This window comes from Aspergillus stella-maris (genome assembly GCF_047715825.1).
Source record: "Aspergillus stella-maris strain CBS 113639 unplaced genomic scaffold BDV14scaffold_12, whole genome shotgun sequence".
Taxonomy (NCBI): Eukaryota; Fungi; Ascomycota; class Eurotiomycetes; order Eurotiales; family Aspergillaceae; genus Aspergillus; species Aspergillus stella-maris.
In genome coordinates this window covers 458,583-480,995 of record NW_027396806.1, presented here as the reverse complement: position 1 = coordinate 480,995, position 22,413 = coordinate 458,583, and the positions used below count along the sequence as shown (strand labels likewise).

Sequence of the window (22,413 nt, the reverse complement as noted above, 5' to 3'; positions counted from 1 at the left end):
ACATGATGTCCTTCCTGGCGCGGTCGATAATCTGAGATTGTATAGCATAGAATTTATGTAAAGGGGTCATAACTCGTCATAATCTATTCTTTTCGCAGCCCACAGCTGATGGGGAATGCTTATTGATACGCCGTATAGAAAACTCCTCGCTAAACCAAGGAAACCCGCTAGAAAAGAAAAGAAGAAAATCCACGCTAAAGCATCAAAAAAAAAGTAATGATACAAAAAACGCCGAAAATGCATCCACCCCAAGTAACAATCATCTCCTTCTCGGCGTAGGCGTCCACATATTCCTCAACCCGGACGCCGACGCCGATGCATTCCCATCCCCAGAACCCGAAGTCCCCCTCGGCGTCTTCCCCATCCCCGAAAGCAACTTCTGCGCCGCAGGCGTAAGCACCTTCCCATGACCCCCCGAACCAGGCGTCGCAGACCCCGGCGTGCGCAACCCAAAGTCCAACCTTGGACTACTCGCGAACCGAGGCGTGACTGTGACGGGAGTCTTTGTCGTCGAGGCAGCCTTCTCAGCGCGCTTGTTGCGCGCGACGCGGTCGACCATGCGGTGGTGGAGGTCTTCGCGGCGGCGGTTCGATTGGATGGAGAAGGGGTTTGGTGTGCTTGAGCTGGGGCCTAGGATGTTGAGGTCGTCGTTGTAGTCTTTTCTTGATGTGGTGGGAGGTTCCGGTTCCGGCTCGGGCTCGTCTTCGTCGACGAAGGCGTACCCGTTTACGCGCGGTGTTTCGCCGCCTGTATAGCCTGCTTCTGTCTCTGATTGGCGTGGGTGGCCGGCGATGGCGTCTTGGATGGCGGATATTGAGGGGGATGGTGGTGGTGCATTGCCATTCCCAGTTCCCTCTGGGAGGTTCTCCTCGGGGAGTCTTGTATTCTGATAGACCACTCGCTTCGGTCCAGCCCGTGACGCCGCCTCGGCCTTTTGCTGGATAGTCTCGAATTCATCCTCGATCGACGAAGGAAGAAACATCAGTGAGTTCTCTGCCTGCGGTTTCCACCCATCTGGCTTTGCAGGTCGGGCGTCGAGGTCCGTCTTGATAGCGACTTGCATTTGGTTATCACCGTCACCAGCACCAGCAGCATCAGTCCTTGGATTCCCGCCACCGCCCTTCGCCTCAAGCAGCTTCTGCTCCCTCTGCCGATGCGCAATCTGCCTCGCAGTCGGAATCTTATTCCCGCTCCAAAGCCAAGCATGCTTCTCCCTCCTCTTCGTATTCTGCTTATCCAACAACTTGTTGAAACTCTCATTATCCTCACTCGTATACTTCGCTTGGAAATCAAGCAACCCAATCCTCGATACATCGGGCCCCATCTCCTTAATACTCGAAGCATCCGTCGTACTCGTCGCAGCTGATACAACAGACATGGGCGTCTCACCACCCCACCCAGCAGGCGTATCCCCCGGCGCAGTACTACCACCACCAGCACCACTACCAACACCAGGCGTCCTCCCCCCCTCGACCTCAAACCTCGTTCTCGCCCGCCCAGGCGTCCTCATCACCGTCAACTTCTTCCTCGAACTCGATATCCACTCTTTATCCTTCGAGTCCAGCGCATCCATGTACTCCTGTTTCAGCTGGGTCTCGAGTAAACCAGGGAAATAATCCCGCGCGATGATATGGGAGAGTGCATCGGTGTAGACGTCCTCGTCGAGGACTGTAGCGGGTCGCTTGATGCGTTTGGGGGGTGGGGGTGGTGGCATTAATGAGGTTTCGGGGTTGCGCTTTGTAAGCGCTTGGGAGGGTGAGGGGGACATTTTGAGGTTGTGAGTTGGGCTTTTTCGTCGGTTGAAGATTTTAGAGAATTGAGAGTTGTATGATGCGTTGATTAAGGCATAGAGATGAAAGAAGTTTGGTTGTGATAAAGGGAAAATGCGGCAGAATACTGCGATGTCAGGGCGGCGGTGGAGGCGGTGATGCGTTGGCTATGACATAGTGTATCATGATCGATCAAGTATACATCTACCAACATCTACGATCATATTGCGTGCTATATCTACGGAGATGATGATGTTTGATATTGTAGTGATATTCGTCTGAAGTTCGCTTCACCCGAAGCATGCAAAAACGAGAGTCCAACCAAACAGTCAACCAACCAACTATCGCAACAACTCTATGTATAATGAAACACAACAAAAGCCCAAGTACAACAACAGAAACAAAATAAGAGAACCAAACGATCGATATGAATATAAACGATACAGCCATTTTTCCGGTTCACCAATGCCAGCCCAAGCCCAAAATATAAACACTATGTAACAACCCCCCAAATTCCATGTTTTGAACCTTTTGGAAACGACCGCTGAGAAATGCCAAGATGAATGATGTGTGATGAATGCAAAAATCTTTATAAACGACCGCGTGAAAAGAATCAAATCAGAGCAAGGAAAAGTCATCGAAGGATTGTTTTGTAATGCAACCAAGCCAGTATGTGAAATCATAAAATCGTGGAGAGGGTTTATGACCTTTTCTGAAAGATGCAGGGCATCTCTGCCGGAAAGGCCATAGATCAAAGAAGGGGAGCGAGGGTGTGCGCGAGCTACTGAGACAGCTGCTCAGAGCGAATGCGACTTAGTGGTGTAATGAGGTAGGGGTTGGTGGAGCAGGGAAGAGTGAGTAGGATGGTGTGCGAGACTTCTTCCGCTGCGTGTTCCTCGCAGAAATATCTGGTCTCATGACCTTCTGAGCCAGGGGCGCAGCCTCAACTTCAGAGGTTGACTTGGCGCGGTCATGGATGTTGGCGCCCATTAGCTTGTTGGAATCAATACTGCCGTTGCTGTTCGGTCGGGCCATCAGCTGGTTCTCAATCTCACGGGCTAGACTCTTGGTCTGACGGTGCTGAGACAGATTGGCAGACGAGTCCTGGGGCGTCAACTCAGTCTGGTCGCCAGGGAGCATAAGGTCCGAGGTAGAGAAGTCGCGGCTGCTTGCGAGGCTGTGTACCAACTCGGGCACACTCGTGGTCGAGACAGATGAACGGTGCTTCCGTACGATAGAAGCAGCGCGAGAAAGAATCAAGCTCTCTTGCGAGTTGTACTTGCTAATAGGCGAGAAGCTGCTGCGAGGAGAAACAGGGGCATCTATGGCCTGAAAACCACCCTGTGAGCAGAAAGAGAAGTGTCGATCTGATTCTCCATCTGCCGCGAGGTAGTCCTCGTAGAGAGAATCCGGGGTGATGCGCTTGCTAAGAGATCCTGACAACACCGAAGAATTGATGGGCTGGAAGAAATCTTCATCCTTCTGGTTGTCCTCGCCCTCGAAGCCTGCAGTTAATGGAGTGACGGCTAGGCGCGAGCTTGGTGCTGAGCGCGCGGAGCTGGGGTCCAGATCGGGAGTCGACATAACCGACGTGTTGAGGTACCGGGAGTTGGACGCGGATAGGCGCTGCGCAGACGGGGCGGTAGGATCTGAAGAAGTAACGGTGACGGCGATTCCTTCTCTCCGGGACTCTTCGAGCGAGTTACGAGCCCAGTCAAAATCGGAATTCGACTCAGCTGCGTGCTCATAGCAGTAGTCAATATCGTCCTCCCAGGATTCATAGATTGTCTCATGGATGGTGTTCTGGTGGAGTGAAGATTGCCGTCGTAGTCCTGACTGCGAAGGTCGCTCTTCCGTTGAAATGGAAGTCCGGTCCACGAAATGTTGGGGAAGAGTGGGCGACCCCAGCGCCTCGGAGAATTTCCTTGAGAGTTCTTTCGCGACATTGACGGACATGTGAGTCTTCATTGGGACCTTGGTCTTTGGAGATATTTGGGAGTCCAGAGCCGATGGGCATTGCGATACCTGAGATTCAGGGCTATCATGCCAGTGCGTTGCGTCTTCCTCTTCAGGAACATCCTCCAAGTCAGAAGTCGGGCTAGCAAGTGCCGTTACGGCTCTCGCGTCCATGCTCTCGAAGCCAGGACCTGTGGTGATTGCGTGGCCAAGGCTAGACTGCCTTGTATGGTTCCCTACATGAGGGCTCGATGGGGAGGAGCCATGGTTGGATTCCTCGTCCGTGAAGTAAACGTACTCTGGGTTTGGTTGGCGGTAGTCCAAGTCCAAAATTTCATCAATCACCCGCGGTGAAGGCTCTGGGATCTCAGGGGACGACGCCAACCGTGGCGAGGAAGCACGTGGTGGTGAAGCAGGAGCATCGCTTCGGGAATACCTTGGTACGGGTCGTGAGAAGTTCTCGAAAATGCGTGACTCACGAAGAGGCCGGTACTCAAGCTGCCGCGGGCTGGGAGATCTGGCACCGGGCGAGCGCGGCGGACTAGCAGGTGATGGGCCAGCATTGTCCTGTTCGGTCATGCAGTGGGTGAGATCCTCCGTTGACAGACTTCGCATGTGAATGTCGTCTGCACGGATACCCTTCAGGTTCGTGACAGGCTTCTGAGAAGCTCGAATGGCGGAGAATTCGGTGACCAACTCGTTCTCACGAGTCCTGCCTAACGCCTGGAACTGGGCCTGGCTGGTGTGAGTCAAGTGGTGGAAGTCGAAAGGGTCCGAGATCATGCGCTTCATGTGGTCTTCTATATCAAATCAATAAGAGGCGGACCCTCAACAGCGGCAGCGGCGAGATACTTACGGGCATCACTCGGCCGCGACTTGCGACGACCGAACCGTGATCTCTCGCGCTCTGGCTCCTCTTCCTCCTCAAATGAACCGCCGACCATATTCACCTTGCTCCCTTGACGGCGCAGCATGCGGCTTCCACGTTGGAAGAGTGACTTGGTTGCACTTTCATGTCGGTCATGGCGTGGGACAGCCCCAGGGACTGGTCGGTCCTCATAAGCGGACGGCAAAGGGGCGTTCTCGCTGGAAATCATTGATGACGGTGGGCGACGGGAAGAGTGAGTAGAGGTAGAGCTCGAAGTGGTGGTATTGCTTCGGGAACGTCCACTGAACACAGACAATCTCTTAGGGCTCTGGGGATGCGCAGCCGACCTTGAGCGCATATGGACTGAATGATCGGGAGTGTCACTGTTGGATCCCCTGGTGGGAGGACGGTCGAGATCCTGCGCCATTGGACGAGGGGCTGAGACAGAAAAGTGAGGGCTCATAGGCATGGTGGGACAATGTCGGTACCACGCAAACAGAGACCGAAAGGGCCGGAATAAATCTGGAGGTCGAATTCAAAGTCGCGAGCGGCTCAATTCGAGCACAGTCGACTTAAGAATGACGGTTACGCCTTGAGATGGATTGACCGGGCCCTGGCGTGGACCATGGTAAGAAGGAGAGGGAATGGGGACAATGGGATTGTCGGGAGACGCTAAGTATATAGAAGGATAGAGGGACAACAAGAGAGCAGAAATAGGAAAGAGAGGAAGATCAATTGGGGGATAAGGGACAAGGAATGGAACGACGACTGTCACAGACGCAGCAGAGCCAGAAGTCTGGATCAGAAACAATTGGAAATTGGTGGAGGGAGCGCACTAAGTCTAGCCTGCGGAGGTTCGGCTAGAGTGGGCTGGAGGAGGAGTAGTGGGAGTAGTATAAGAGGAAGTCTGTCAGAAGAGAGTGAGAAAGGAAAGAGAGAGAGAGAGAGACAGAAAAGACAGACGGAAGGAAAGGAAGAAAAGACGAGAAAAGAAAAGTGGAAGAGCAGGTGGGATATCTGAGGACGTTCTCCGTCATAATAAGAAGCATAATACCAGAGGCAGGGGAACTCCCCAAACCTCCTATAATAAGAATAATAATAAAAAAATTTAATTCAAAAAATAATGCTACTGCTGTAAGGAAGATCGCGACGGGGATGGGAGCACAGCGTCGCTTTGTTCTTCTTCAATAGTTCCTCTACTACTGGAGCACGCCCATTCTTCAGACCAAAGTCCCATGGGTTCACTTCATTATCCATTGCAAATCGCATTCGCACCCATGTCGGCGCCACAGATTGGCAACCGGACTGTGCCATGGGAAGCTGTACAGAGAGCGACTGTAGTACGTTTGCTGGGGAGGGACACGCGACGGCAAGGTCCTGCATTGGCACGCGCATGAGAGGAGCTGGAGCCTACAAGGGGATGCACCGCGATGCGCAGGGACCAGCAGAAGAGCAAAAGAGACTAACAGCTCGAGAATAGTAAACGCAATATCATCGGCGTCCACTTTCCACGGTACCACGGCGTGCCCCGTTGGTTCAGTGCTGATCGATCGGATCCCACCTATCTATCTATCTATCGAGAACTGACTCAACACTGAACAGAGATAGCTTGAGAAAAAGAAAAGCGAAACCCAAGAGACGCAGGGAAGAGACGCCAGGCGCAGGAAAAGGAAGACGGCAGGGGCAGGGATGTGACGTGAAAATCCCGCCCCAGCCTTAGAGTGGTCGTTAGCAGCTCCTAGCTTATTCGGCCTGGCAGGAGGCTAAGATAACAGCTGGTTGGTTCCTCCAGTTCCAGACTCCCACGCGCGGCCTCGTTGCGGAAAGTATCGGCAGGCAGTTCCTCTGGATCGCGTTCTGGGGATCGGAAAGGGGAAAGAGGGAGAACGAGGCTATACTCAACCAGGAGAAGAACTGCTGAACTGTGTCACCAGCATGTTGAAACCACTGGGAACTGTTGATCCGCGGTAGCCTGAGACTGACTTCTAGCAGTTTCTAAAAGGACAGAGTATGGAGTGAACAGCAAAAGCCGAGGCGGACCACGGCCGAACAGAAACAAAATAAAGAAATGTCAATGGCCTCGCCATCCAGGCACTTCTGCCTTCTGATTTGTTTCCACTCGAGATTCAACGCTCGCTCCACTTGCCTGTGGGATGTGAATGGTCGCCCAGCGAATATTAGAATCCTTCCACTAACCACTCTCCCTCCAGAACCACTTCGCGGCACATCCTCTTTTCAGAGACCGTGGATCGCGGCCTTTATTTACTGCGATGGGCATGTCGATGGCTCCATCTAAGATAAAGTCGGGCTGCCATTCTCCAATGGGCTCCGATCGTCAACTGTCATTTCGTCCTGACAAGACCAAGAGAAGAGACGGAGTTCCCCCGTTCAGAGGCGACATCCTGTTCCATGGAACTCCAAAGGATCAGGAACAGCCCCAAACAATGCATTGATAGTCTGATACTACTCTAACACGGCTCTTACAATCCTTGAACCAGAGGGTCCTCGTGAGTCGGCTAGTAGTCTGGTAGACAGTAGCAGCCTCGGCAGTTCGCTTGTCACTCACTCTGACTGTGGAATACTGTGGATTCTGTACGGAGAATGTATCCAGTCGAGGTCTCCCCGAAATAGAATCTAGAGGCTAGACAGAACCTCAAACATCCTGGAGACAGACACATGCGCAACAACTGCAGGATGACGCAGTGAAACGAGCAGGCTTGATCCTCATGCTGGGCGATCACACCGCCAGTGAGAGTACCTGCATCGCACGAGTGGTCGTTGGACCTGTCAACTGTGCTTGGTTCTTTGCTTTTTCGCGTTCTTCGGACCACTGCGCTGGGTTCATATCAACTATTCTTCGGGTGTTCATGTCAGGCGAAAGCAGTGCTGTTAGTGTTGGGTTGTCAGTTGTTCCACTTGACTCGCGATCAAAATGCCTCGTCGCTCCACTCGTTTCAGACCTCTGCAGCCTCTGCTCCATCACGACGGGTCTGGACTGCCGACAAACATGTCTGTGTGCTCACTGTGCTGTGCTCACTGCATTGCTGCATCGGCACTGCTATTCCTTGTCGCTCGACATGTACATACAGACTACAGAGTACAGACGTGGACCTCTGAGCCGACGACCGACCGCGCGGTCCTACAGACGCACCACCAGCACGCCAACCAACCAACCACCTCAAGACTGTCTCAGATCCTTGTCCAACAAGGATGCATGCTCCTCTACCCCAGCTTTCACAAGCAATCCTCAGACCACTCCTATAACTCTCGGTATAATACCCCTGTCGACAGGGTTCGTAACCGTCCGTCCGTCAGGGAATAGGGATGCACTCCGTATCCCACGAAAGGGGCTCACCGAAGTATTCCCACCGCGCCGAATAATCGCGAACCGCGGATGAGATGGCTTCAGTCCGAATAATACGGAGCAATACAAGGATAGGATAGCACTGACGTGCTTTTTCGCTCGTGGAGAGCAAAGATCTTCCCTTGTGCCTTTCCTCGCGGCCTCCTTGGTTCACAATCCTTCGACGAGTTGACCCGACTATCCTCCGACCAGTTCTTGTTCCTGTTCTCGTCTTCCTCCTACTTGGACATCATAGAGTCTTAGCCTCCTACAGTAAGTTCCAAGAGACATGCAACTAACACCACACCAGCGTCTCAGATCGAACCTTAACGACGCCCTGTCCCGTCCAAACTCTCAAACTTTCCCTGCGGCTTTGAGTTTGGTTCTGGTCGAATCGGGAATGGATAATTATTCAGCATGTGCATAGCACCTGCACATCCTGCAGCTGACTTCACCTTGGTCCTAAGCACAAGTAAGCAGTAAGCACTGTGTGACTACCTCTCCCTAGGTATACTATACTATAGAATATCCCAATTATTACTCGTGACACGATACAACTCACCTCAACTCAACTCTTGACTTCTGACTCTCTCCTACATACCACCCGGTCAGATGTTGATATCTCTAACTCCCCAGGTTTCGTACCCTCGTCGCTCAGGGATACTAGTCTATATCTACATCTATATATAACACCTCCCTAACTCTGACTTTGGGACCGAGTCAGGTTGACTACAGTACTCTATATAGGGTTAGTAGGGAGCCAGAGTCAGAGTCAGGGGTATTGCGATTGACGTCGTCTCATCTAAACAATCTCAACTATCTATCTGCCATCTATGTATATCTCGAAACCTTTCCTTCCCCTAGATTAATCGGCGGCTGGCACCGCCAGGCTACCTACCACCTGCATCTAGGCTACCAGCGCCAACGCCAATACATCGAGGCGGTCAATATGACTTAATCTATATCGCACGATTTGCTCAGGGATTCGATTCAGATTTAGGCGAGACCTTAGATAGATTGGCTACTGTAGGCAAGATAGATTGATTGGGATCAGGTGATGTAAGTTGATAGGTAGTGCTGTATGTCTAAGACAGCTAGCTGGTTATAATTAGCTAGCTTGGGATTGGATACAGCTATGCATGCGATGAATGCACTGAGATGAATATGGAATCGGAGAGGATAGAGCTGAAGCTGATTCAAGATTGAGTTTCATATGTGAGATAAGGTACATCCGTAATTAAGTTCCCAACGCCAGGTACATAGTTATCGTTGGATAAGAGATCAAAAACGGAATAGAAGAGCAGAAGCAGATGCAAAAGGCCAAAGAGATGTAAACTACATTTGTAAAGATAAGACGTGGATAAAGAACGCGGAGAGAGAGAGAGAATGCGATCTACTCAACGTCGCCATCCTTCATCTCCGTATCCTCCTCCTTTTCGCTGAACAACCCGTCGTCATCGTCATCGCCACCGCTGGCAGGAGGAGCAGCCTCGCCTTCATCTTCATCCTCGTCATCATCGTCTGCAACCCGTCTCGTCGGCTTAGCTCTCCTTCGCTGCACGACATCCTCCTCCTCATCTTCATCGTCTCCGCCCGCGGCCGGCGTCGCGGCAGCAAGCTCATCCTCCTCATCGGAATCAACAACCATTTCAGAACTCTTGTACTTGCTGCTCGAGGCCGGAGGCTTAGCCGAGCCTCTAGACCTCCTCTCAAGCTTTCTCCTCTTCTTGGGCGCGCTGTCCTCCTGCCCGCTATCCTCGGCGCCAGAGCTGCGAGCGCCACCGGCATCGCCCTCATCATCGTTGATAAAGTCGTCCTCACGACGCTGCTTCTTCCGCTTGCCGCCCGAGGCCTTCTTCTTCGTCCTCTTGACCTTCTCGCCAGTCTCAGACTCAGTAGTCATCTCTGCCTCCTCACGTGCGCGATCCTCCTCAGCACGCTGGGCAGCTAACTTCTGAGCCTCCTCGACGAGCTGCTGACGCTCTTCAGCAACACGCTGCTTTCTTTCACGCTCGGCCTCCTGAGCCTTGCGGACCTCTTCCTCGCGACGCTTGATCTCTGCTTCACGAGCTTCGCGCGCCTGCTGTAGTTTGGCGGCGTTCTTTTCTTCATACTCCTTTTGGCTTTGAAGGGCACGGTCAAGCTGCTTGATGATCGTCTTTGACATGTTGGCGCGCTGTTCCAGCGATTCAGCGGGATAAGGCGGGTTCTTGACGCCCGCGATTCGCGTGAATGTTTCGATGGCTGTGCGGACGCCCTCGATTGCGTCCTCGACGTCTTGAACTGTGCGTTGAGTCTCGGGGAGACCGTAGGTCAACGACGCAATCTGGTTCTGGACGAACGCGACGTTGAATTCGAGGTGTGGTTGTGTAGGTGCGACGGAGTGTGCGCGCTGGGCGTAGTCAAGGGCTGTTTTCATTGCTGTAAGACTTGCCTCCTGCTTGCCTTTCTGTAGCCAGACGCGGCCGAGGCACGCGAGGATTTGGGCGTCGCGAGCGCGGTCCTTTGAGAGGGCTGCTTCGTAGTGCTCGATCGAGCGACTGTATTGGCGGAGTTCTGCGTAGACGTGGCCGAGGTTCAGGTAGACGCTGGCATCCTTGAGCGAGTCACGGATTTTAGAGAAGATTTGCACTGCTGTGCTGAGGTCCTTCTTGTCGTCCACAAGGGCAATGGCGATACCTTGTGCTGCGTAGGCGTTGCGCGGGTCCAGCTGGAGAGCCTTGTCAAAGAACTCAACGGCGCGCTCGTACATCTTGCGCCGCTTCTCTTTCTCCTGGTCTGTATCACGTCGCATGTCTCGAGCGAAGAGAAGGTGAACGTTGCCCATACCAGTGAGCGAGTACCGGTCATGCTTGTCAAAGTACTGCAGTGTATGCTTGTGATGCCGTTGCTCGTGGTCCTCTGCAATGTTCGAAGTCCGCTTCTTGGACTTGCTAAGATACCACCCGAACAAGGCCCGGACCTCCAGGTTTGTGGAATCCGTTTCATAGAGCTTCGCCATCTTCTTCGGCCCCTCATCTGTAGGGCTGCGGCGAAGAGCAAGATATACCAAGCGTGCGCTCGCCTCTGTGTAGTCGCTATGCCGTTCCAGGAGACCCTCGTAAATCTTCTTCGCCTCGTCGGCCATATCCGACGCTTCGTACGCCCGACCAAGGTTGTAGCTGATGGTCGTGATTAGCGCATCGATGTCCATGTCGCTCTCCTTTTCTTGTGAGCGCACGCAGGAGTCTAGCGCGGCCTGGAACATAGTGCGAGCCAGTGTTAGCTTTTCGCTCTGATACAAGAAGCAACCCATGTTGTTGAGGAGCTGAGGAGGCAGATGCACCCGAAGTGCAACCTTCATCTCTTCCTCGTCTTCAATGTCCTCTGGACGGTCCTCATCCGGAATATCGGCCAATTGCAGTTCCTCCAGCTGAGCCAAACATTGCATACTCTTCTCTGGAGCGGACTGCTCATATAGCCGAGAAAGATACACCAAGACAGACTCGTCCGGTGTGATCTTCTTGCTTTCGTCCTTCCAGAGCGCGCGGACACCTTCGAAGAGGGTTGTGGCCTTCTTGGCTTCGGCCGATTTATCCTCCTTGGTACCGCTCTTCTGCACCGCAAAGACCTCTTCCGCATAAAGAGCTCCCAGGAGCATCATACACTCTGGGTTCTTTGTCTGCTGAATGATCTTCTCCAACTGGAACTTAGCCCCATCATAGTCCTTGGCAGCAACCTGCATTTGCACGGAGCCAAACTTGGCTGGAAGGAATCCCTTGTCGCCTCCCCGAGCTTGGTTGGAACGGTTGTAGTACTCTGCCGCCTTGATCAAATCGCCCTCGTAGTGGCTCTTTCGACCGAGGAGATACCATCCGTCACTTGCGATTGGCATGACGTCGGTGTTGTCGATTGATTTTCGAGCGAGCTTCTCGACATGGCCGTAGGATTTCCGCAGAAGGAAATAGCTGCCGAATAGAGCGCATGTCATTGGATAATCGCTGTCCAACTTGAAGGCACCCTGGGTGTATTGTGTCATGGCTACCTTGTAGAGGGAACCAAACGCCGGGTCTGTTGTCGCATGTCGCGAGCTGTCATAGAGGTAGTATACGGCGAGGAGAATATTGGCAACCTTGGACTCAGGATTCTGTCGAAAGAAAGACAATCGGTTTAGCTTCGTCAAAGTGATATTGGAGATCACATAGAGAATAACATACCAGCGCTAGAGCACGTTCCCAAGCAACCTTAGCCTGATCCTTGAAGCCCAATTGCCACAGACAGCACCCGATACCGATACGGGGATCTGGGTCAGTCAATCCGGGCATCCTCATCAAAACCTTCTGGTACCCTTCCAGCGCCTCTGCGTATCGTCCGAGCATGTAATGCGCTCTTGCGCGTCCAAGAATAGCCATCACATTGCGACCACCGAACGCCTTTGACGATTCATCGAACTGCTTGAGAGCTTGTCGCAATGATTCCACTCGTTCTGAGTTATCAACGGTTCCCGGTCGGACGGGTCGCGGGGGATGCAGAGAGGCGCGCAATAGTGACAGGACACCACGAGCGAGGAACAAAGGAGGGAATGACGGGTTTAGTCGCGAAGCCTCGTTAAGAATACCCGTCGCCTGCTGGATGTAGTAGTCCTTGGTTTTGGCTTCTGTACCCAATCCACCGTCTTGCACCACCCGGGGCGCCTGACGACCCTTCAGCAAATATAACCAACATACCCACCCCAGCAGTCCAAGCTTCTCTTTCGTAGCACCTTGAGCAACCGAGGCGAGACCCTTATTCAGGATGTCAATCGCGTGGTCGATCTGCTTCTGCTTTGCATAGGCAAGCGCAATGATTACCCAGAAGTTCTTCGCCGCCTTTTCGTTTTCCAAGAGGGTGCAAAGCTCGGTAGGGTCATCGGGGAGTCCCTCGAGACTGACTTCGACCTCGCTGTCGAGCGTCGATGCGGGAATGTCAATGGCCGATGGGATGTCAGAGAAGCGAAGATTGGCCAATGACTCGTTCACGGCAAATGCATCTCCATTAGTGCCGTTCGAATAACCGTTCTGTAGAGACGCCATGGCGGGCGCGTGCGGACTTGTCCGGTCGACAGCGCGAGCTTCAGGACGCGGAGACGAAAGTTCGGTCGGAGAGAGATGAATGCGTCCAAAGCTCAACTCATACTCATTTCACAGATGAGATTGGGCAGTCAATGTGGAGAGTATATCTGAGAGGCGCAACGAGGATAAAGGGCGATGGCGTTGTCGGCCTGCTGCTCAGAATTCGGCGCTGCTGTTACTTTGTCTTTTGAGTCCGCCGGACAATGGTTTCGAGCATTGGCGCCTGAGGCCGCGATCCAGAGGTGTGGCTGAGATGCGCCGCCAATTGTGGCGTCAGCTCCCGCTCACCACATCTAGACCGATTATCGGGCCGAAGTGGTTTGTAATTAATCAGAGTATATTTGTTGACTTGTAGGCTACAGGGGACGATTGAGCAGAGGAAGCATTAATTTATAACTCTAAGCGGGTAAAAAATACCTAGGTCATCAATCATAAGGATACAGGGACATTATTCATGGTAAACTGGCCCGATCAACAGGTCGATAAGTGTCAGCGTACTCTGACACCCCGCGTCCAGGCTTAGAAACCTAAGAGTTTGGGGAGCTGGCAGAGAAATGCGATGCCGAATATCACTCTGAATATCCGACCCACCTCAGTCCAGTGCGCCAAGCGAACGTGAGCCTCTGCATATCCGTCCTCAGCTGCAGTCAGCTGGGTGGCATCTCCTTGACCAACGTCTATACTGCCCTTCAAAGACGATGGGAATCGTCCGGTCTCAAAGTATCCCTCCAAAAGTTCATCCTTCTCGGTCCAGCGGTCCCTGAGCCAAGCATCGAACTCCTGCTGGTCATCGAGAGGAATATCCGCAACAGCGAACCGCCTCCAGTACATATTGACAGAAGTTGGCGGCCGACCTTGTACATATGTTGAACGAAGGGTGAAGTACTTGTCAGCATAGCTGCCACGCCTAGTAATAAAAACAGTAGTCATCAGTATAGGTTCTGGATAAGACCTGCCAGCATGCTAGAGTAACTTACGGAGGACCTTCATAACCAACAGTGCAGTCGTAGACCCAGTCAACAGTTCCTCGCAGCTGCTGTAAACAGAAGAACAGGCCAGTCGAGCGGGGAAGGACTTGGTGCTTCAGAGGCGCAAACGAATTCTTGGCTCCAAATGCGTCGCTCCTTCGCTTGGTGTTGATGGAAAGGTTTGTTCCTTCCGGAAAGATGAGAAGCCACATGGGGTCGTACTTTGGCGCACCCGAGTTAGAGCCGATGGTCTGTATCTTGAGCTTCTCCAGGCGATGTTGCAGTCGTGGTTTGTCAGACAACCATTTCCGAGCCATGAAGATGAAGCCATAGAATGTCATGCCCTGGCCTAGAACAGGGATGTACTTCAACGACTCCTTCAAGATGATGAAGATGTGACCATGCATCAAGTTCGAATAGGCGATCCACCAAAGATAGATCCAGTCCGTGTAGACCTGATGATTCGAAATCATGACAAGCCGCTCCGGGAACGTCGTCTTGAGACGACCATCATCGGCGAGGTGAATCTGTCCGCGTACACTCTCGTCACCGCTGACCCGGACATAAGTAGGACAACCCCATTCGGTCAGTGCCGTTATCACCAACCCAAAGGATCGTTTCGTCGAGGCCATCCAGGCATTATAATACTCTTTGTTGATGAAGTAGAGTGGAGAACCGATCACTTGAGTCACCAAAATAATGACGCAACAGCAATTGAACCAGGTCGCTAGAAGCACACAACGTAGTATTTGCATAGGTATTCCATGCTTGAGACGTGGTTCGATATCTCGGGAGGTTTGGGCATCATTTTGAGCGTTAGCCGCCGGCTTCCGCTGTCGAAGCTCCGTCGCCTCCATGATGGCGGGGAATCCGTCTTATTCGGCGGGGAACGCAGGGCGACGCTCTCTTTTCCTCAGATGCGGAACAGTCTATAGATTTCACAATCAGTCTGTGTTCTCTTGGGCCGTCACGCGACCATCTTAGGCAGGAGAATTCAAAGGTACCGTGTCTGATCACTGCTGCGAGGAGCGGTGTTTACTTCAGTCTAAGGATAGCTGCGCAAGAGAATGGCGGAGAAAGGATAGGTAAGGGAAAGAATGGGAGAGCTAGGCCATGTCAACGAAGATGAAGACAGAGGAAAGAATGCAGAAACATCCCAGAGGTCACATGGAAAGAGGTGAAAGAAACGTGGACAGGCTGATCACGGCTGATGAACCCGATCTTGTGGACAGGCTAAGTTCGGCTAGCCAGGCAAGAGCAGGCATAAGTGGCACTGTGGCAGGCACCCAAGGGACTGCGCCATGACGTTGCTTGCTGCTAACGAGCTAACTGAGGTGCTAAGCCTTCAAGGCGGTCAGATCGCAGATCATTCTGGGGTTCGGAGCTTCATCTCGACACCTGCTCACCTTCAAGCTATTGCAAACTGGACTGAAAGGGTCTGCTTATCTTTATCTCGATTTCCTCACCTAATCTGCATTCTGCTTATGTCCTTGTGGAATATGTTTGAGCCCCGATCATAGACCTGGCCTGATCGTGCCCCAAGTGCCTGCGCCGGAAAATGTTTAAGGCACATTCGATAATCTGGCTAAACAAATTGACTATCTGACTCTTAATGCCAAGCGCGTACGTTCTGACCTGAAGGAAAAAGAGATCTCAACCGGGCCGCTGCCCCGGCGTGCTACGTCATGTTTTCAATATTGAATCAAATGCAATCATTGAGGACGCCTTCTATACGGAGAGTAATATGCACACGGAAGTTTTCAGTGTCATCGAGACGACAAGAGATCAGAGACATTGATTCTTTGCCAGCGCGTCTGATCCCACGCTATCAAGGTATGCGTCTCTTCAAAGGCCACCAGTTTCGGTTGACCAATGGGTGTTTCTTTAGAGTCGAATGAGAACAATGATCTCCTATCCATTCAATGGCCCGCGCCTCCGAGAAACATCTTTGTGGTGAAGAAGGACTGTGCACCTGAAGTGACCCAATCGTTGGTCGAATTCATCAGGTACCGCCCGCTCTCTGTACCAGGAAGACGTACGCTAATACCATTGAAACAGTCATACAGCATCTACGTACCCGTCCATTGGCGTCATTCTGGAACCGAAAGTTGCAGAGGAAATACACTCATCTCTGCCGTTTCCTGTTTACTCGGCTCCTTTGGACAGGCTGCCCTGTGCATTGCATAAGAAAGTGGACCTAAGCGTTACCCTTGGCGGCGATGGGACGATATTGCATGCTTCTTCTTTATTTGCCACGTGTGTTAATGTGCCACCGATGCTGTCTTTCAGCATGGGTACCCTGGGATTCCTCGGCGAATGGAAGTTCAGTGAATATAAGAGCGCATTTCGCGAGGTATACATGTCCGGCGCAGGAGTAGGGGACCGTGCGGCTGTGCTCGGAGCTCCTAAATCTTCGAGCGCCGAAGAAACGTCAGAGGGCGCAACAGGATGGTCATCAGTTCGTGGCAAATCAATGGGTATGAACCGGGGAGCTCGCATCCTGATGCGGAATCGTCTCAAGGTTGCGCTCTTCAACGCCGATGGCACATCCGTCGTAGCGGATAAGTGCTCAGAACCCAGCCAAGGCATTGGAAGTGAGGGTTTATATGTCATGAATGAGATCCTGATCCACCGAGGAAAAGAGCCACATCTTGCAGTCGTGGACCTGTATGTGGGAGGAAGGTTCCTCACGGAAGCCGTGGCAGACGGCATTATTATCTCGACGCCAACTGGAAGTACAGCGTACAGCCTCAGCAGCGGAGGAAGTATTGTGCACCCATTAGTGCCAGCAGTGCTTCTAACTCCGATCTGCGCTCGAAGTCTCAGCTTCCGGCCCTTGGTTCTACCGGCTAGTACGCCGATTACACTTCGACTGAGCGAGAAGAACCGTGGTCGAGAGTTGGAGATCAGTATAGATGGAGTAAACATGACCCAAGGAATGTCAGCGGGCATGGAAGCCCGCGTATGGAATGAAGAAATGCGGCATGGCAAGAACGAATGGCAGGGCGGAGTACCCTGCGTGATGCGGAGAGTTATGGGCGGCGAACCCCATGATGGTGAAGCCCATGACGGCTGGGTTGGAGGGTTGAACGGACTGCTGAAGTTCAACTATCCGTTTGGAGAGTAATTCTGGAAGCAATCTTTCTCTGTACATATACGAGATAACCTCAACCTCTTAAATATTTGGGTAGAAAATATTGTACACCTGGAGTAGAATGATCGATAGACCTTGTTAGCAACGGGGGCTAAGTAGGGGTTGATTGATGGCCCTATAAGGTGGTCCACGTGGTATATACTTGAACAGCAAACACCGGCAAGTCATTTCCTCTCCACCATTCGACTATGAGCCTAAAAAGTACAAACTGTTAAATGACCAGAGAGAATGATGTCAATGGCGCTTTTAATGCCATGTGGTTGACTCGAAAATTTGATTAAGGGGCATAATTGGGACGTGGTGGGCCTGGTTGAGGTCTGAACAGATCTTTGGTGGAGTCGGAGAATGCGCCAGTAAATGTCTCCTATATCGACACTTCTATACGTTGTAGACTGATATTCCATACTTGCCGTTGCGTTCGTGTCGATCTATAGCTCTGCACAAACATCATTGGGCAACCGATGGCCAACCCCTTGATACAGTGCGATTGGATGTTGTAGTTGTGGCGAGCCTCCTTTTTCTACAGTGGTACGAGCACTTGGATTCCAAGTTCATGACAACCAGAACTATGGAACCTCAGTCCCGTCGCTGTTTCAAGCAGCGATTCAACGTGAAACATAGTCTGGGCCATTGAGGCCGTTCGTGACCTTTGATTGAGTAGTATGTCGGGGTTGTGGGCAATGGCAAGATGCGATCGAGCCACAATTGCGCGGAAGCCCAGAACTCCCTTGTCGAGCCTTAAGGAGCCTATAAGAAAATCGGGAGACTCCGTTGGACCTGATTCATGTTGGTTGGTCGCCCGCAAGATGATCGTCGCTTATCTTCAAAAAGTCGAGTCCTACAGTACAGAGTAGTACGTAGTCGCAGTCCAACAATCAACCATTGTGTTTGGAACCGTCAGCCAACACAATGACAAAGAAAAGATAGCAGCCGTCCCGATAATGGGAGCTCGTAAATAAGAACAGCGAGGATTGAAAGAAGAGGAATAAGCAATTGAGGGGCGCAAGGGAGAAAGCAGAGAGAAGGAGAAACGAGGACAGAGCCGCCGCCCCCTTCAGGGATTCTGGAGCCTCCCAAAGTCCAACTGAAACTTCTCTCTCGCTTCTCTCCTTTCTGGTCTCTCCCCAACTCAGGAGAGTATCTGGCTTTTTTGGTCTTAAACTTGACCTTGTCTGTTTCTCACGCATTTCTCTGCATTCCGTGAGAATTGTTGCTTTGGTTTCTTCCACTCGGCCGGTGTTCCCCCCACCCCCCGCTCTTTGTCTGGTCGACCATTGCAACCGCCCCTACCTACTTCTCCCTCACCGCGACTGCGCTCTGTCTGCATACAATAAGTTTCGAGACGTGCATTCACGCCCGAAGCAGCCTCACGAGCGCGGGGATTCCTGTGTAAGTCTCTCTGATATTCCTTGGCTGAGGACTGAGTTCGGGCCCAACCCCTATTATCCCCCCGTGTTGTCTGCTACCCCAGGCTTTCACTGGCCGACCCAGATCCTCTGTGCCTTTGGCTCCAGGTGCACACTGCACCCAACCCTTGGATCGCAATTCGTCCCTGTCGCGAGGTCGCTTTTCGCAACGTCTGACATTCATTTACTGATGCTGTTCCCAGTTGTCCTGCTGTCGACGAGGCCTTCACCGACCCTCTTCGTTCGGCCCTTGTCGCCCTCCCGTCTCTGAGGTGATCCCGCCTCTTAGGGCGCCCACCATCCGATTTATCCCTCATTCATGACTTCCTCTTATGGAAAGTAAGTCAGCTTCTTCTCTCCCCTCTGCTTGTCCCTGAATCGCACTGCGCCTCGCCGGCTTACTCCGATTCTACGACCTTCATGACTTCCTGGAATTGACGAGGTTTCTTTAGCGGCATGTATTCCGCAGACCAGTTCATGAACCCGGGGCCCGCCCCTCGCCCTCCAACCGACCGTCCGAAGCTCAACCTTGCCCAGACCACACCCGGTATAGCGACTTCGTTTAATCAGATGAGCTTGGATTCTCCCAGCACCCCGACCGCAAACCTTTCGTTGTTCCCGAACACCAGCAGCCCTTCTCTCGTGCGAACGAAGACCGACCAGTCAGGGGGAGGATTCGGTGTGGTCAAGGAGGGATATGTTCGTTGCAAAGAAGACAAGTTCTTGGCTAGTTGGAACCAGCGCTTTTTGACTCTTCGCGAATCTCGCTTGGACTTTATGAAAAATGAGACTGGGAAGGTGGTTCTTTCCATTCCACTGGCTGCAGTCACAGGCGTTTCTCGCTCAGAGGATACGCGGATGGCTTTTGAAATCATTCGCCTCGCCAACCCGAAAGATGCTACCTCCAAGTCAGCTCTCTTGACCCGCGATGTGCCAACCAAAAGCTTGACCTGCGAGGTCAAGACGGATGAGGAGATCTATGACTGGATTGATAAGATCTACGAACGCTGCCCTGGAATGGGTGGTGTGAGCAACCCCACAAACTTTAGCCATCGCGTGCATGTTGGTTTCGATCCACGGACAGGTGCTTTCGTTGGACTCCCTCCGGAGTGGGAGAAACTCCTGACTGCGTCCGCAATCACGAAAGAAGACTACAAGAAGAACCCCCAGGCTGTGATCGAGGTTCTGGAGTTCTACTCCGACATCAAAATGCGCGAACAAAACCCGCAATACTATGCCGGTATGCAAACATCCGGTCAACCAAAACCTTATGGCAACAACAGCGTGGGCGGCTCGATTGCTCCCCCAAGGCCCCCACCACCAGCGCCGTCGCAGCGCCTTGACAGTGGTCAGTCCTACTCAAACCGCTCCCCGTCGTCCGGCCACTCACAAAGCAATTCAGGCTCCGATAGGACTATGGATCAGCAACAACAGCTGGAGAAGATGAAAGCGATGGCTGACCAGGAGCGCCGACGGGTAGAAGATGACCGCCGTCGTCGCGAAGAGGAGCAAAACCGACTTGAGCAAGATGCCTACAACGCCTCTCTTCCTAAAACTCGTGTACCGCTAGCCAAGCAAGAACTTGGAGGATATGGACCCGAGCCTTCAATGAACGACCGTTATCAACCCAGTCGTCCCGCGCCGCAGGCTCCTGGCTCTGCCCGTAAACCCCAGGACCCTCCTCGTCAGCTCACCGCTCAGCGGCCAGCACCATCACCACCTTCTGCAGGACAAAATAACGGTGCATCAAGAGCCCCTGGTCCCCGTTACGAGGATTCCAACGCGAGATATGCTCCTCAAGATCCTCGAGCTCAAGCAGCCCGTCAACAGAACAACGGCAAGCCGCAGCAGGCTCATGGCCCTCCTCCCACTAAGCTTCCTGCTCCTGTGCAGCCAGTGAAGCCCTTGAACATTGCCAACAAGCAAGCACCAAAGAAGACCCAACCCGATGGCGTCAAGCAGGCGGAAGCCGCTTTGTCAAAGAAGGCTGACAAGAAGGAGGTCCGCATGTCGGCCATGAGCGAAAACGAAGTCATGGACCGTCTCAGGTCTGTTGTGTCCAAGGACAACCCCAACGAGTCCTACAGCAAACAACGCAAGATCGGACAAGGTGCTTCCGGCTCCGTGTATGTTGCACGGGTCAAGGAAAACGCTACTTCAGGTGTTGCTCGCGAGCTCTACCGTCAGTATGGCCCACGTTGCCAGGTTGCCATCAAGCAGATGGATCTCCGCAGCCAGCCCCGTAAGGAACTTATTGTCAACGAGATTATCGTCATGAAGGATAGCCAGCATGCCAACATTGTCAACTTCTTGGATTCTTTCCTCCAGGAGCAGAGCAACGAGCTCTGGGTCGTCATGGAGTTCATGGAGGGTGGTGCTCTTACCGATGTTATTGACAACAACCGCGTCATTCAGGAAGACCAGATTGCCACAATCTGTTCAGAGGTGTGTACCGATATGGCCGTCTCGAGCATAGAACAATTGACTGACCAATTTTCCAGACCTGCAAGGGATTGGCGCACTTGCACAGCCAGAGCATTATTCACCGTGATATTAAGAGTGACAACGTTCTGCTTGACCGCGCTGGCCATGTCAAAATCAGTAAGTTAACATTCAGCATCAATAGTTACTACTAAAACTAACAATCCATGCAGCTGATTTCGGTTTCTGCGCTAAGCTTACCGAAACAAAGAGCAAGCGTGCTACGATGGTGGGAACTCCTTACTGGATGGCTCCCGAAGTTGTCAAGCAGAAGGAGTATGGTCCTAAGGTTGACTGTTGGTCGTTGGGTATCATGGCTATTGAGATGATCGAGTCCGAGCCTCCATATTTGAACGAAGAACCCCTCAAGGCCTTGTATCTGATCGCCACCAACGGTACTCCCCGGCTCAAGGCACCCGAGAAGCTCAGCAAGGAACTCAAATCGTTCTTGAGCGTTTGCTTGTGCGTCGCCGTCGACAGCCGTGCCACAGCACAGGAGCTGCTGGAGCATGACTTCCTCAAGATGGGCTGCAGCCTCGCCAGCCTCGCAGAGCTGCTCCGTTGGAAGAAGAACACCCAGTAATACCCCTACTTCAACTTGCGTCCTTTGAGCGACCCTAGAGCCCCATCGATTTTCCATCTCCTCACGATTTACACGTCCTTCCCCACGCACTTGTGGACGACATCTACGCGTCGCTGAAACTTTACGACATGTGAATATTCCCTGCTCCGAGTGATATCCGATCCGCTACGCTAAATTTCTCACTCTTCTCGCCGCTTGGCATTGATAAACTCGGCGTTTTCTTTTGGCGTCTTTTGTCCTGGGTTTCAATGTTCCTCCGTCTACTCTCATCGACATGACATGAATAATCTTAGTTCTGCTTCTCTCGTCAGTGACACTCGATAAAAATCAGCGATTGGATAGGGACTGCTTAGCGGCATCTCGGAGCGAAAAGGATCTTTGCAACCGGATAGATGGATATCCTGTGACGCTGTTCGCGCCCGGTGTCTCGTCTCTGCGTGCAGTGACTGTACTGTGCGTTTCTTGCATACCTTCAAAGGAGCCTGGATACTCCCGCGCCATTTCTTTAGCGATGAGTCCGCGACGGAAATAATTTGTTTTGTTCATAGTCAGCCATTACTTAGGTTTTCTGGAGAGAAAAACAATGAGTACATAGACTCTTTGATGTCCTTATGCTCCTCTAACTTAGAGTTCTAGGCTTAGATATTGCTGTTATAGCTGTTCCTCTTGCCCTACCCATTAACTTAGGTACTGGGATTCTTATAGAATGTAATATTCCTTCTATCCCTTTAGGTAAGAATAATAAGGCTACCAAACATCACTTATAAACATACAGCTTCTGTCATAATACAAGAA

The 22,413-nt window shown here is 52.2% G+C and overlaps 8 protein-coding genes across 8 annotated transcripts; 3 read left to right on the top strand and 5 right to left on the bottom strand.

The window, feature by feature from the left end:
• Positions 1-17: 17 nt before the first annotated feature.
• Positions 18-1,852, bottom strand: BDV14DRAFT_22179 (splicing factor ESS-2 family protein). Its single transcript, XM_073776309.1, has one exon. It carries the CDS (start codon positions 1,766-1,768, stop codon positions 260-262), a length of 1,509 nt encoding a protein of 502 aa, XP_073630742.1. The 5' UTR covers positions 1,769-1,852; the 3' UTR covers positions 18-259.
• A 548-nt stretch (positions 1,853-2,400) lies between these two features.
• Positions 2,401-5,228, bottom strand: BDV14DRAFT_22166 (uncharacterized protein). The gene is made up of 2 exons (XM_073776308.1): positions 4,582-5,228; positions 2,401-4,525 (listed from the first exon to the last, which is right to left on the bottom strand). Exons 1-2 carry the CDS (start codon positions 5,060-5,062, stop codon positions 2,583-2,585), a joined length of 2,424 nt encoding a protein of 807 aa, XP_073630741.1. The 5' UTR covers positions 5,063-5,228; the 3' UTR covers positions 2,401-2,582.
• Positions 5,229-6,752: 1,524 nt separating this feature from the next.
• Positions 6,753-7,931, top strand: BDV14DRAFT_169226 (uncharacterized protein). The gene has a single exon (XM_073768007.1). It carries the CDS (start codon positions 7,526-7,528, stop codon positions 7,913-7,915), a length of 390 nt encoding a protein of 129 aa, XP_073630740.1. The 5' UTR covers positions 6,753-7,525; the 3' UTR covers positions 7,916-7,931.
• Positions 7,932-9,119: 1,188 nt separating this feature from the next.
• Positions 9,120-13,195, bottom strand: BDV14DRAFT_169224 (putative RNA polymerase II transcription elongation factor (Ctr9)). Its single transcript, XM_073768006.1, has 2 exons — positions 12,133-13,195; positions 9,120-12,062 (listed from the first exon to the last, which is right to left on the bottom strand). The coding sequence occupies exons 1-2, from the start codon at positions 12,985-12,987 to the stop codon at positions 9,330-9,332; spliced, it is 3,588 nt and encodes a 1,195-aa protein (XP_073630739.1). The 5' UTR covers positions 12,988-13,195; the 3' UTR covers positions 9,120-9,329.
• A 167-nt stretch (positions 13,196-13,362) lies between these two features.
• Positions 13,363-15,285, bottom strand: BDV14DRAFT_169222 (lysophospholipid acyltransferase family protein). The gene is made up of 3 exons (XM_073768005.1): positions 14,999-15,285; positions 14,004-14,923; positions 13,363-13,933 (listed from the first exon to the last, which is right to left on the bottom strand). Exons 2-3 carry the CDS (start codon positions 14,849-14,851, stop codon positions 13,546-13,548), a joined length of 1,236 nt encoding a protein of 411 aa, XP_073630738.1. The 5' UTR covers positions 14,852-14,923; positions 14,999-15,285; the 3' UTR covers positions 13,363-13,545.
• Positions 15,286-15,384: 99 nt separating this feature from the next.
• On the top strand, positions 15,385-17,273 carry BDV14DRAFT_169220 (NADH kinase POS5). The gene is made up of 3 exons (XM_073768004.1): positions 15,385-15,827; positions 15,883-16,000; positions 16,053-17,273. Exons 1-3 carry the CDS (start codon positions 15,680-15,682, stop codon positions 17,119-17,121), a joined length of 1,335 nt encoding a protein of 444 aa, XP_073630737.1. The 5' UTR covers positions 15,385-15,679; the 3' UTR covers positions 17,122-17,273.
• Positions 17,274-17,985: 712 nt separating this feature from the next.
• Positions 17,986-18,494, bottom strand: BDV14DRAFT_22114 (uncharacterized protein). The gene has a single exon (XM_073776307.1). It carries the CDS (start codon positions 18,333-18,335, stop codon positions 18,024-18,026), a length of 312 nt encoding a protein of 103 aa, XP_073630736.1. The 5' UTR covers positions 18,336-18,494; the 3' UTR covers positions 17,986-18,023.
• BDV14DRAFT_169216 (serine/threonine protein kinase CLA4) lies at positions 18,198-22,306 on the top strand. Its single transcript, XM_073768003.1, has 5 exons — positions 18,198-18,537; positions 18,758-18,893; positions 19,007-20,999; positions 21,056-21,155; positions 21,209-22,306. The coding sequence occupies exons 2-5, from the start codon at positions 18,874-18,876 to the stop codon at positions 21,616-21,618; spliced, it is 2,523 nt and encodes an 840-aa protein (XP_073630735.1). The 5' UTR covers positions 18,198-18,537; positions 18,758-18,873; the 3' UTR covers positions 21,619-22,306.
• Positions 22,307-22,413: the final 107 nt, after the last annotated feature.

Excerpts from the sequence above, each read along its gene's own strand:
- BDV14DRAFT_169220 (XM_073768004.1), top strand. The coding sequence starts at position 15,680 with ATGTTTTCAATATTGAATCAAATGCAATCATTGAGGACGCCTTCTATA. Across the intron at positions 15,828-15,882 it reads TCTGATCCCACGCTATCAAG|AGTCGAATGAGAACAATGAT; the intron begins GTATGCGTCTCT and ends GTGTTTCTTTAG. Across the intron at positions 16,001-16,052 it reads TCGTTGGTCGAATTCATCAG|TCATACAGCATCTACGTACC; the intron begins GTACCGCCCGCT and ends CCATTGAAACAG.
- BDV14DRAFT_169216 (XM_073768003.1), top strand. The coding sequence starts at position 18,874 with ATGACTTCCTCTTATGGAAA. Across the intron at positions 18,894-19,006 it reads ATGACTTCCTCTTATGGAAA|CGGCATGTATTCCGCAGACC; the intron begins GTAAGTCAGCTT and ends AGGTTTCTTTAG. Across the intron at positions 21,000-21,055 it reads TTGCCACAATCTGTTCAGAG|ACCTGCAAGGGATTGGCGCA; the intron begins GTGTGTACCGAT and ends CCAATTTTCCAG.
- BDV14DRAFT_22179 (XM_073776309.1), bottom strand. The coding sequence starts at position 1,768 with ATGTCCCCCTCACCCTCCCAAGCGCTTACAAAGCGCAACCCCGAAACC.
- BDV14DRAFT_22166 (XM_073776308.1), bottom strand. The coding sequence starts at position 5,062 with ATGCCTATGAGCCCTCACTTTTCTGTCTCAGCCCCTCGTCCAATGGCG. Across the intron at positions 4,526-4,581 it reads GTCGCGGCCGAGTGATGCCC|AAGACCACATGAAGCGCATG; the intron begins GTAAGTATCTCG and ends GATTTGATATAG.
- BDV14DRAFT_169222 (XM_073768005.1), bottom strand. The coding sequence starts at position 14,851 with ATGGAGGCGACGGAGCTTCGACAGCGGAAGCCGGCGGCTAACGCTCAA. Across the intron at positions 13,934-14,003 it reads GTTGGTTATGAAGGTCCTCC|GCGTGGCAGCTATGCTGACA; the intron begins GTAAGTTACTCT and ends TTTTATTACTAG.
- BDV14DRAFT_22114 (XM_073776307.1), bottom strand. The coding sequence starts at position 18,335 with ATGCGTGAGAAACAGACAAGGTCAAGTTTAAGACCAAAAAAGCCAGAT.
- BDV14DRAFT_169226 (XM_073768007.1), top strand. The coding sequence starts at position 7,526 with ATGCCTCGTCGCTCCACTCGTTTCAGACCTCTGCAGCCTCTGCTCCAT.
- BDV14DRAFT_169224 (XM_073768006.1), bottom strand. The coding sequence starts at position 12,987 with ATGGCGTCTCTACAGAACGGTTATTCGAACGGCACTAATGGAGATGCA. Across the intron at positions 12,063-12,132 it reads GGGAACGTGCTCTAGCGCTG|AATCCTGAGTCCAAGGTTGC; the intron begins GTATGTTATTCT and ends TTCTTTCGACAG.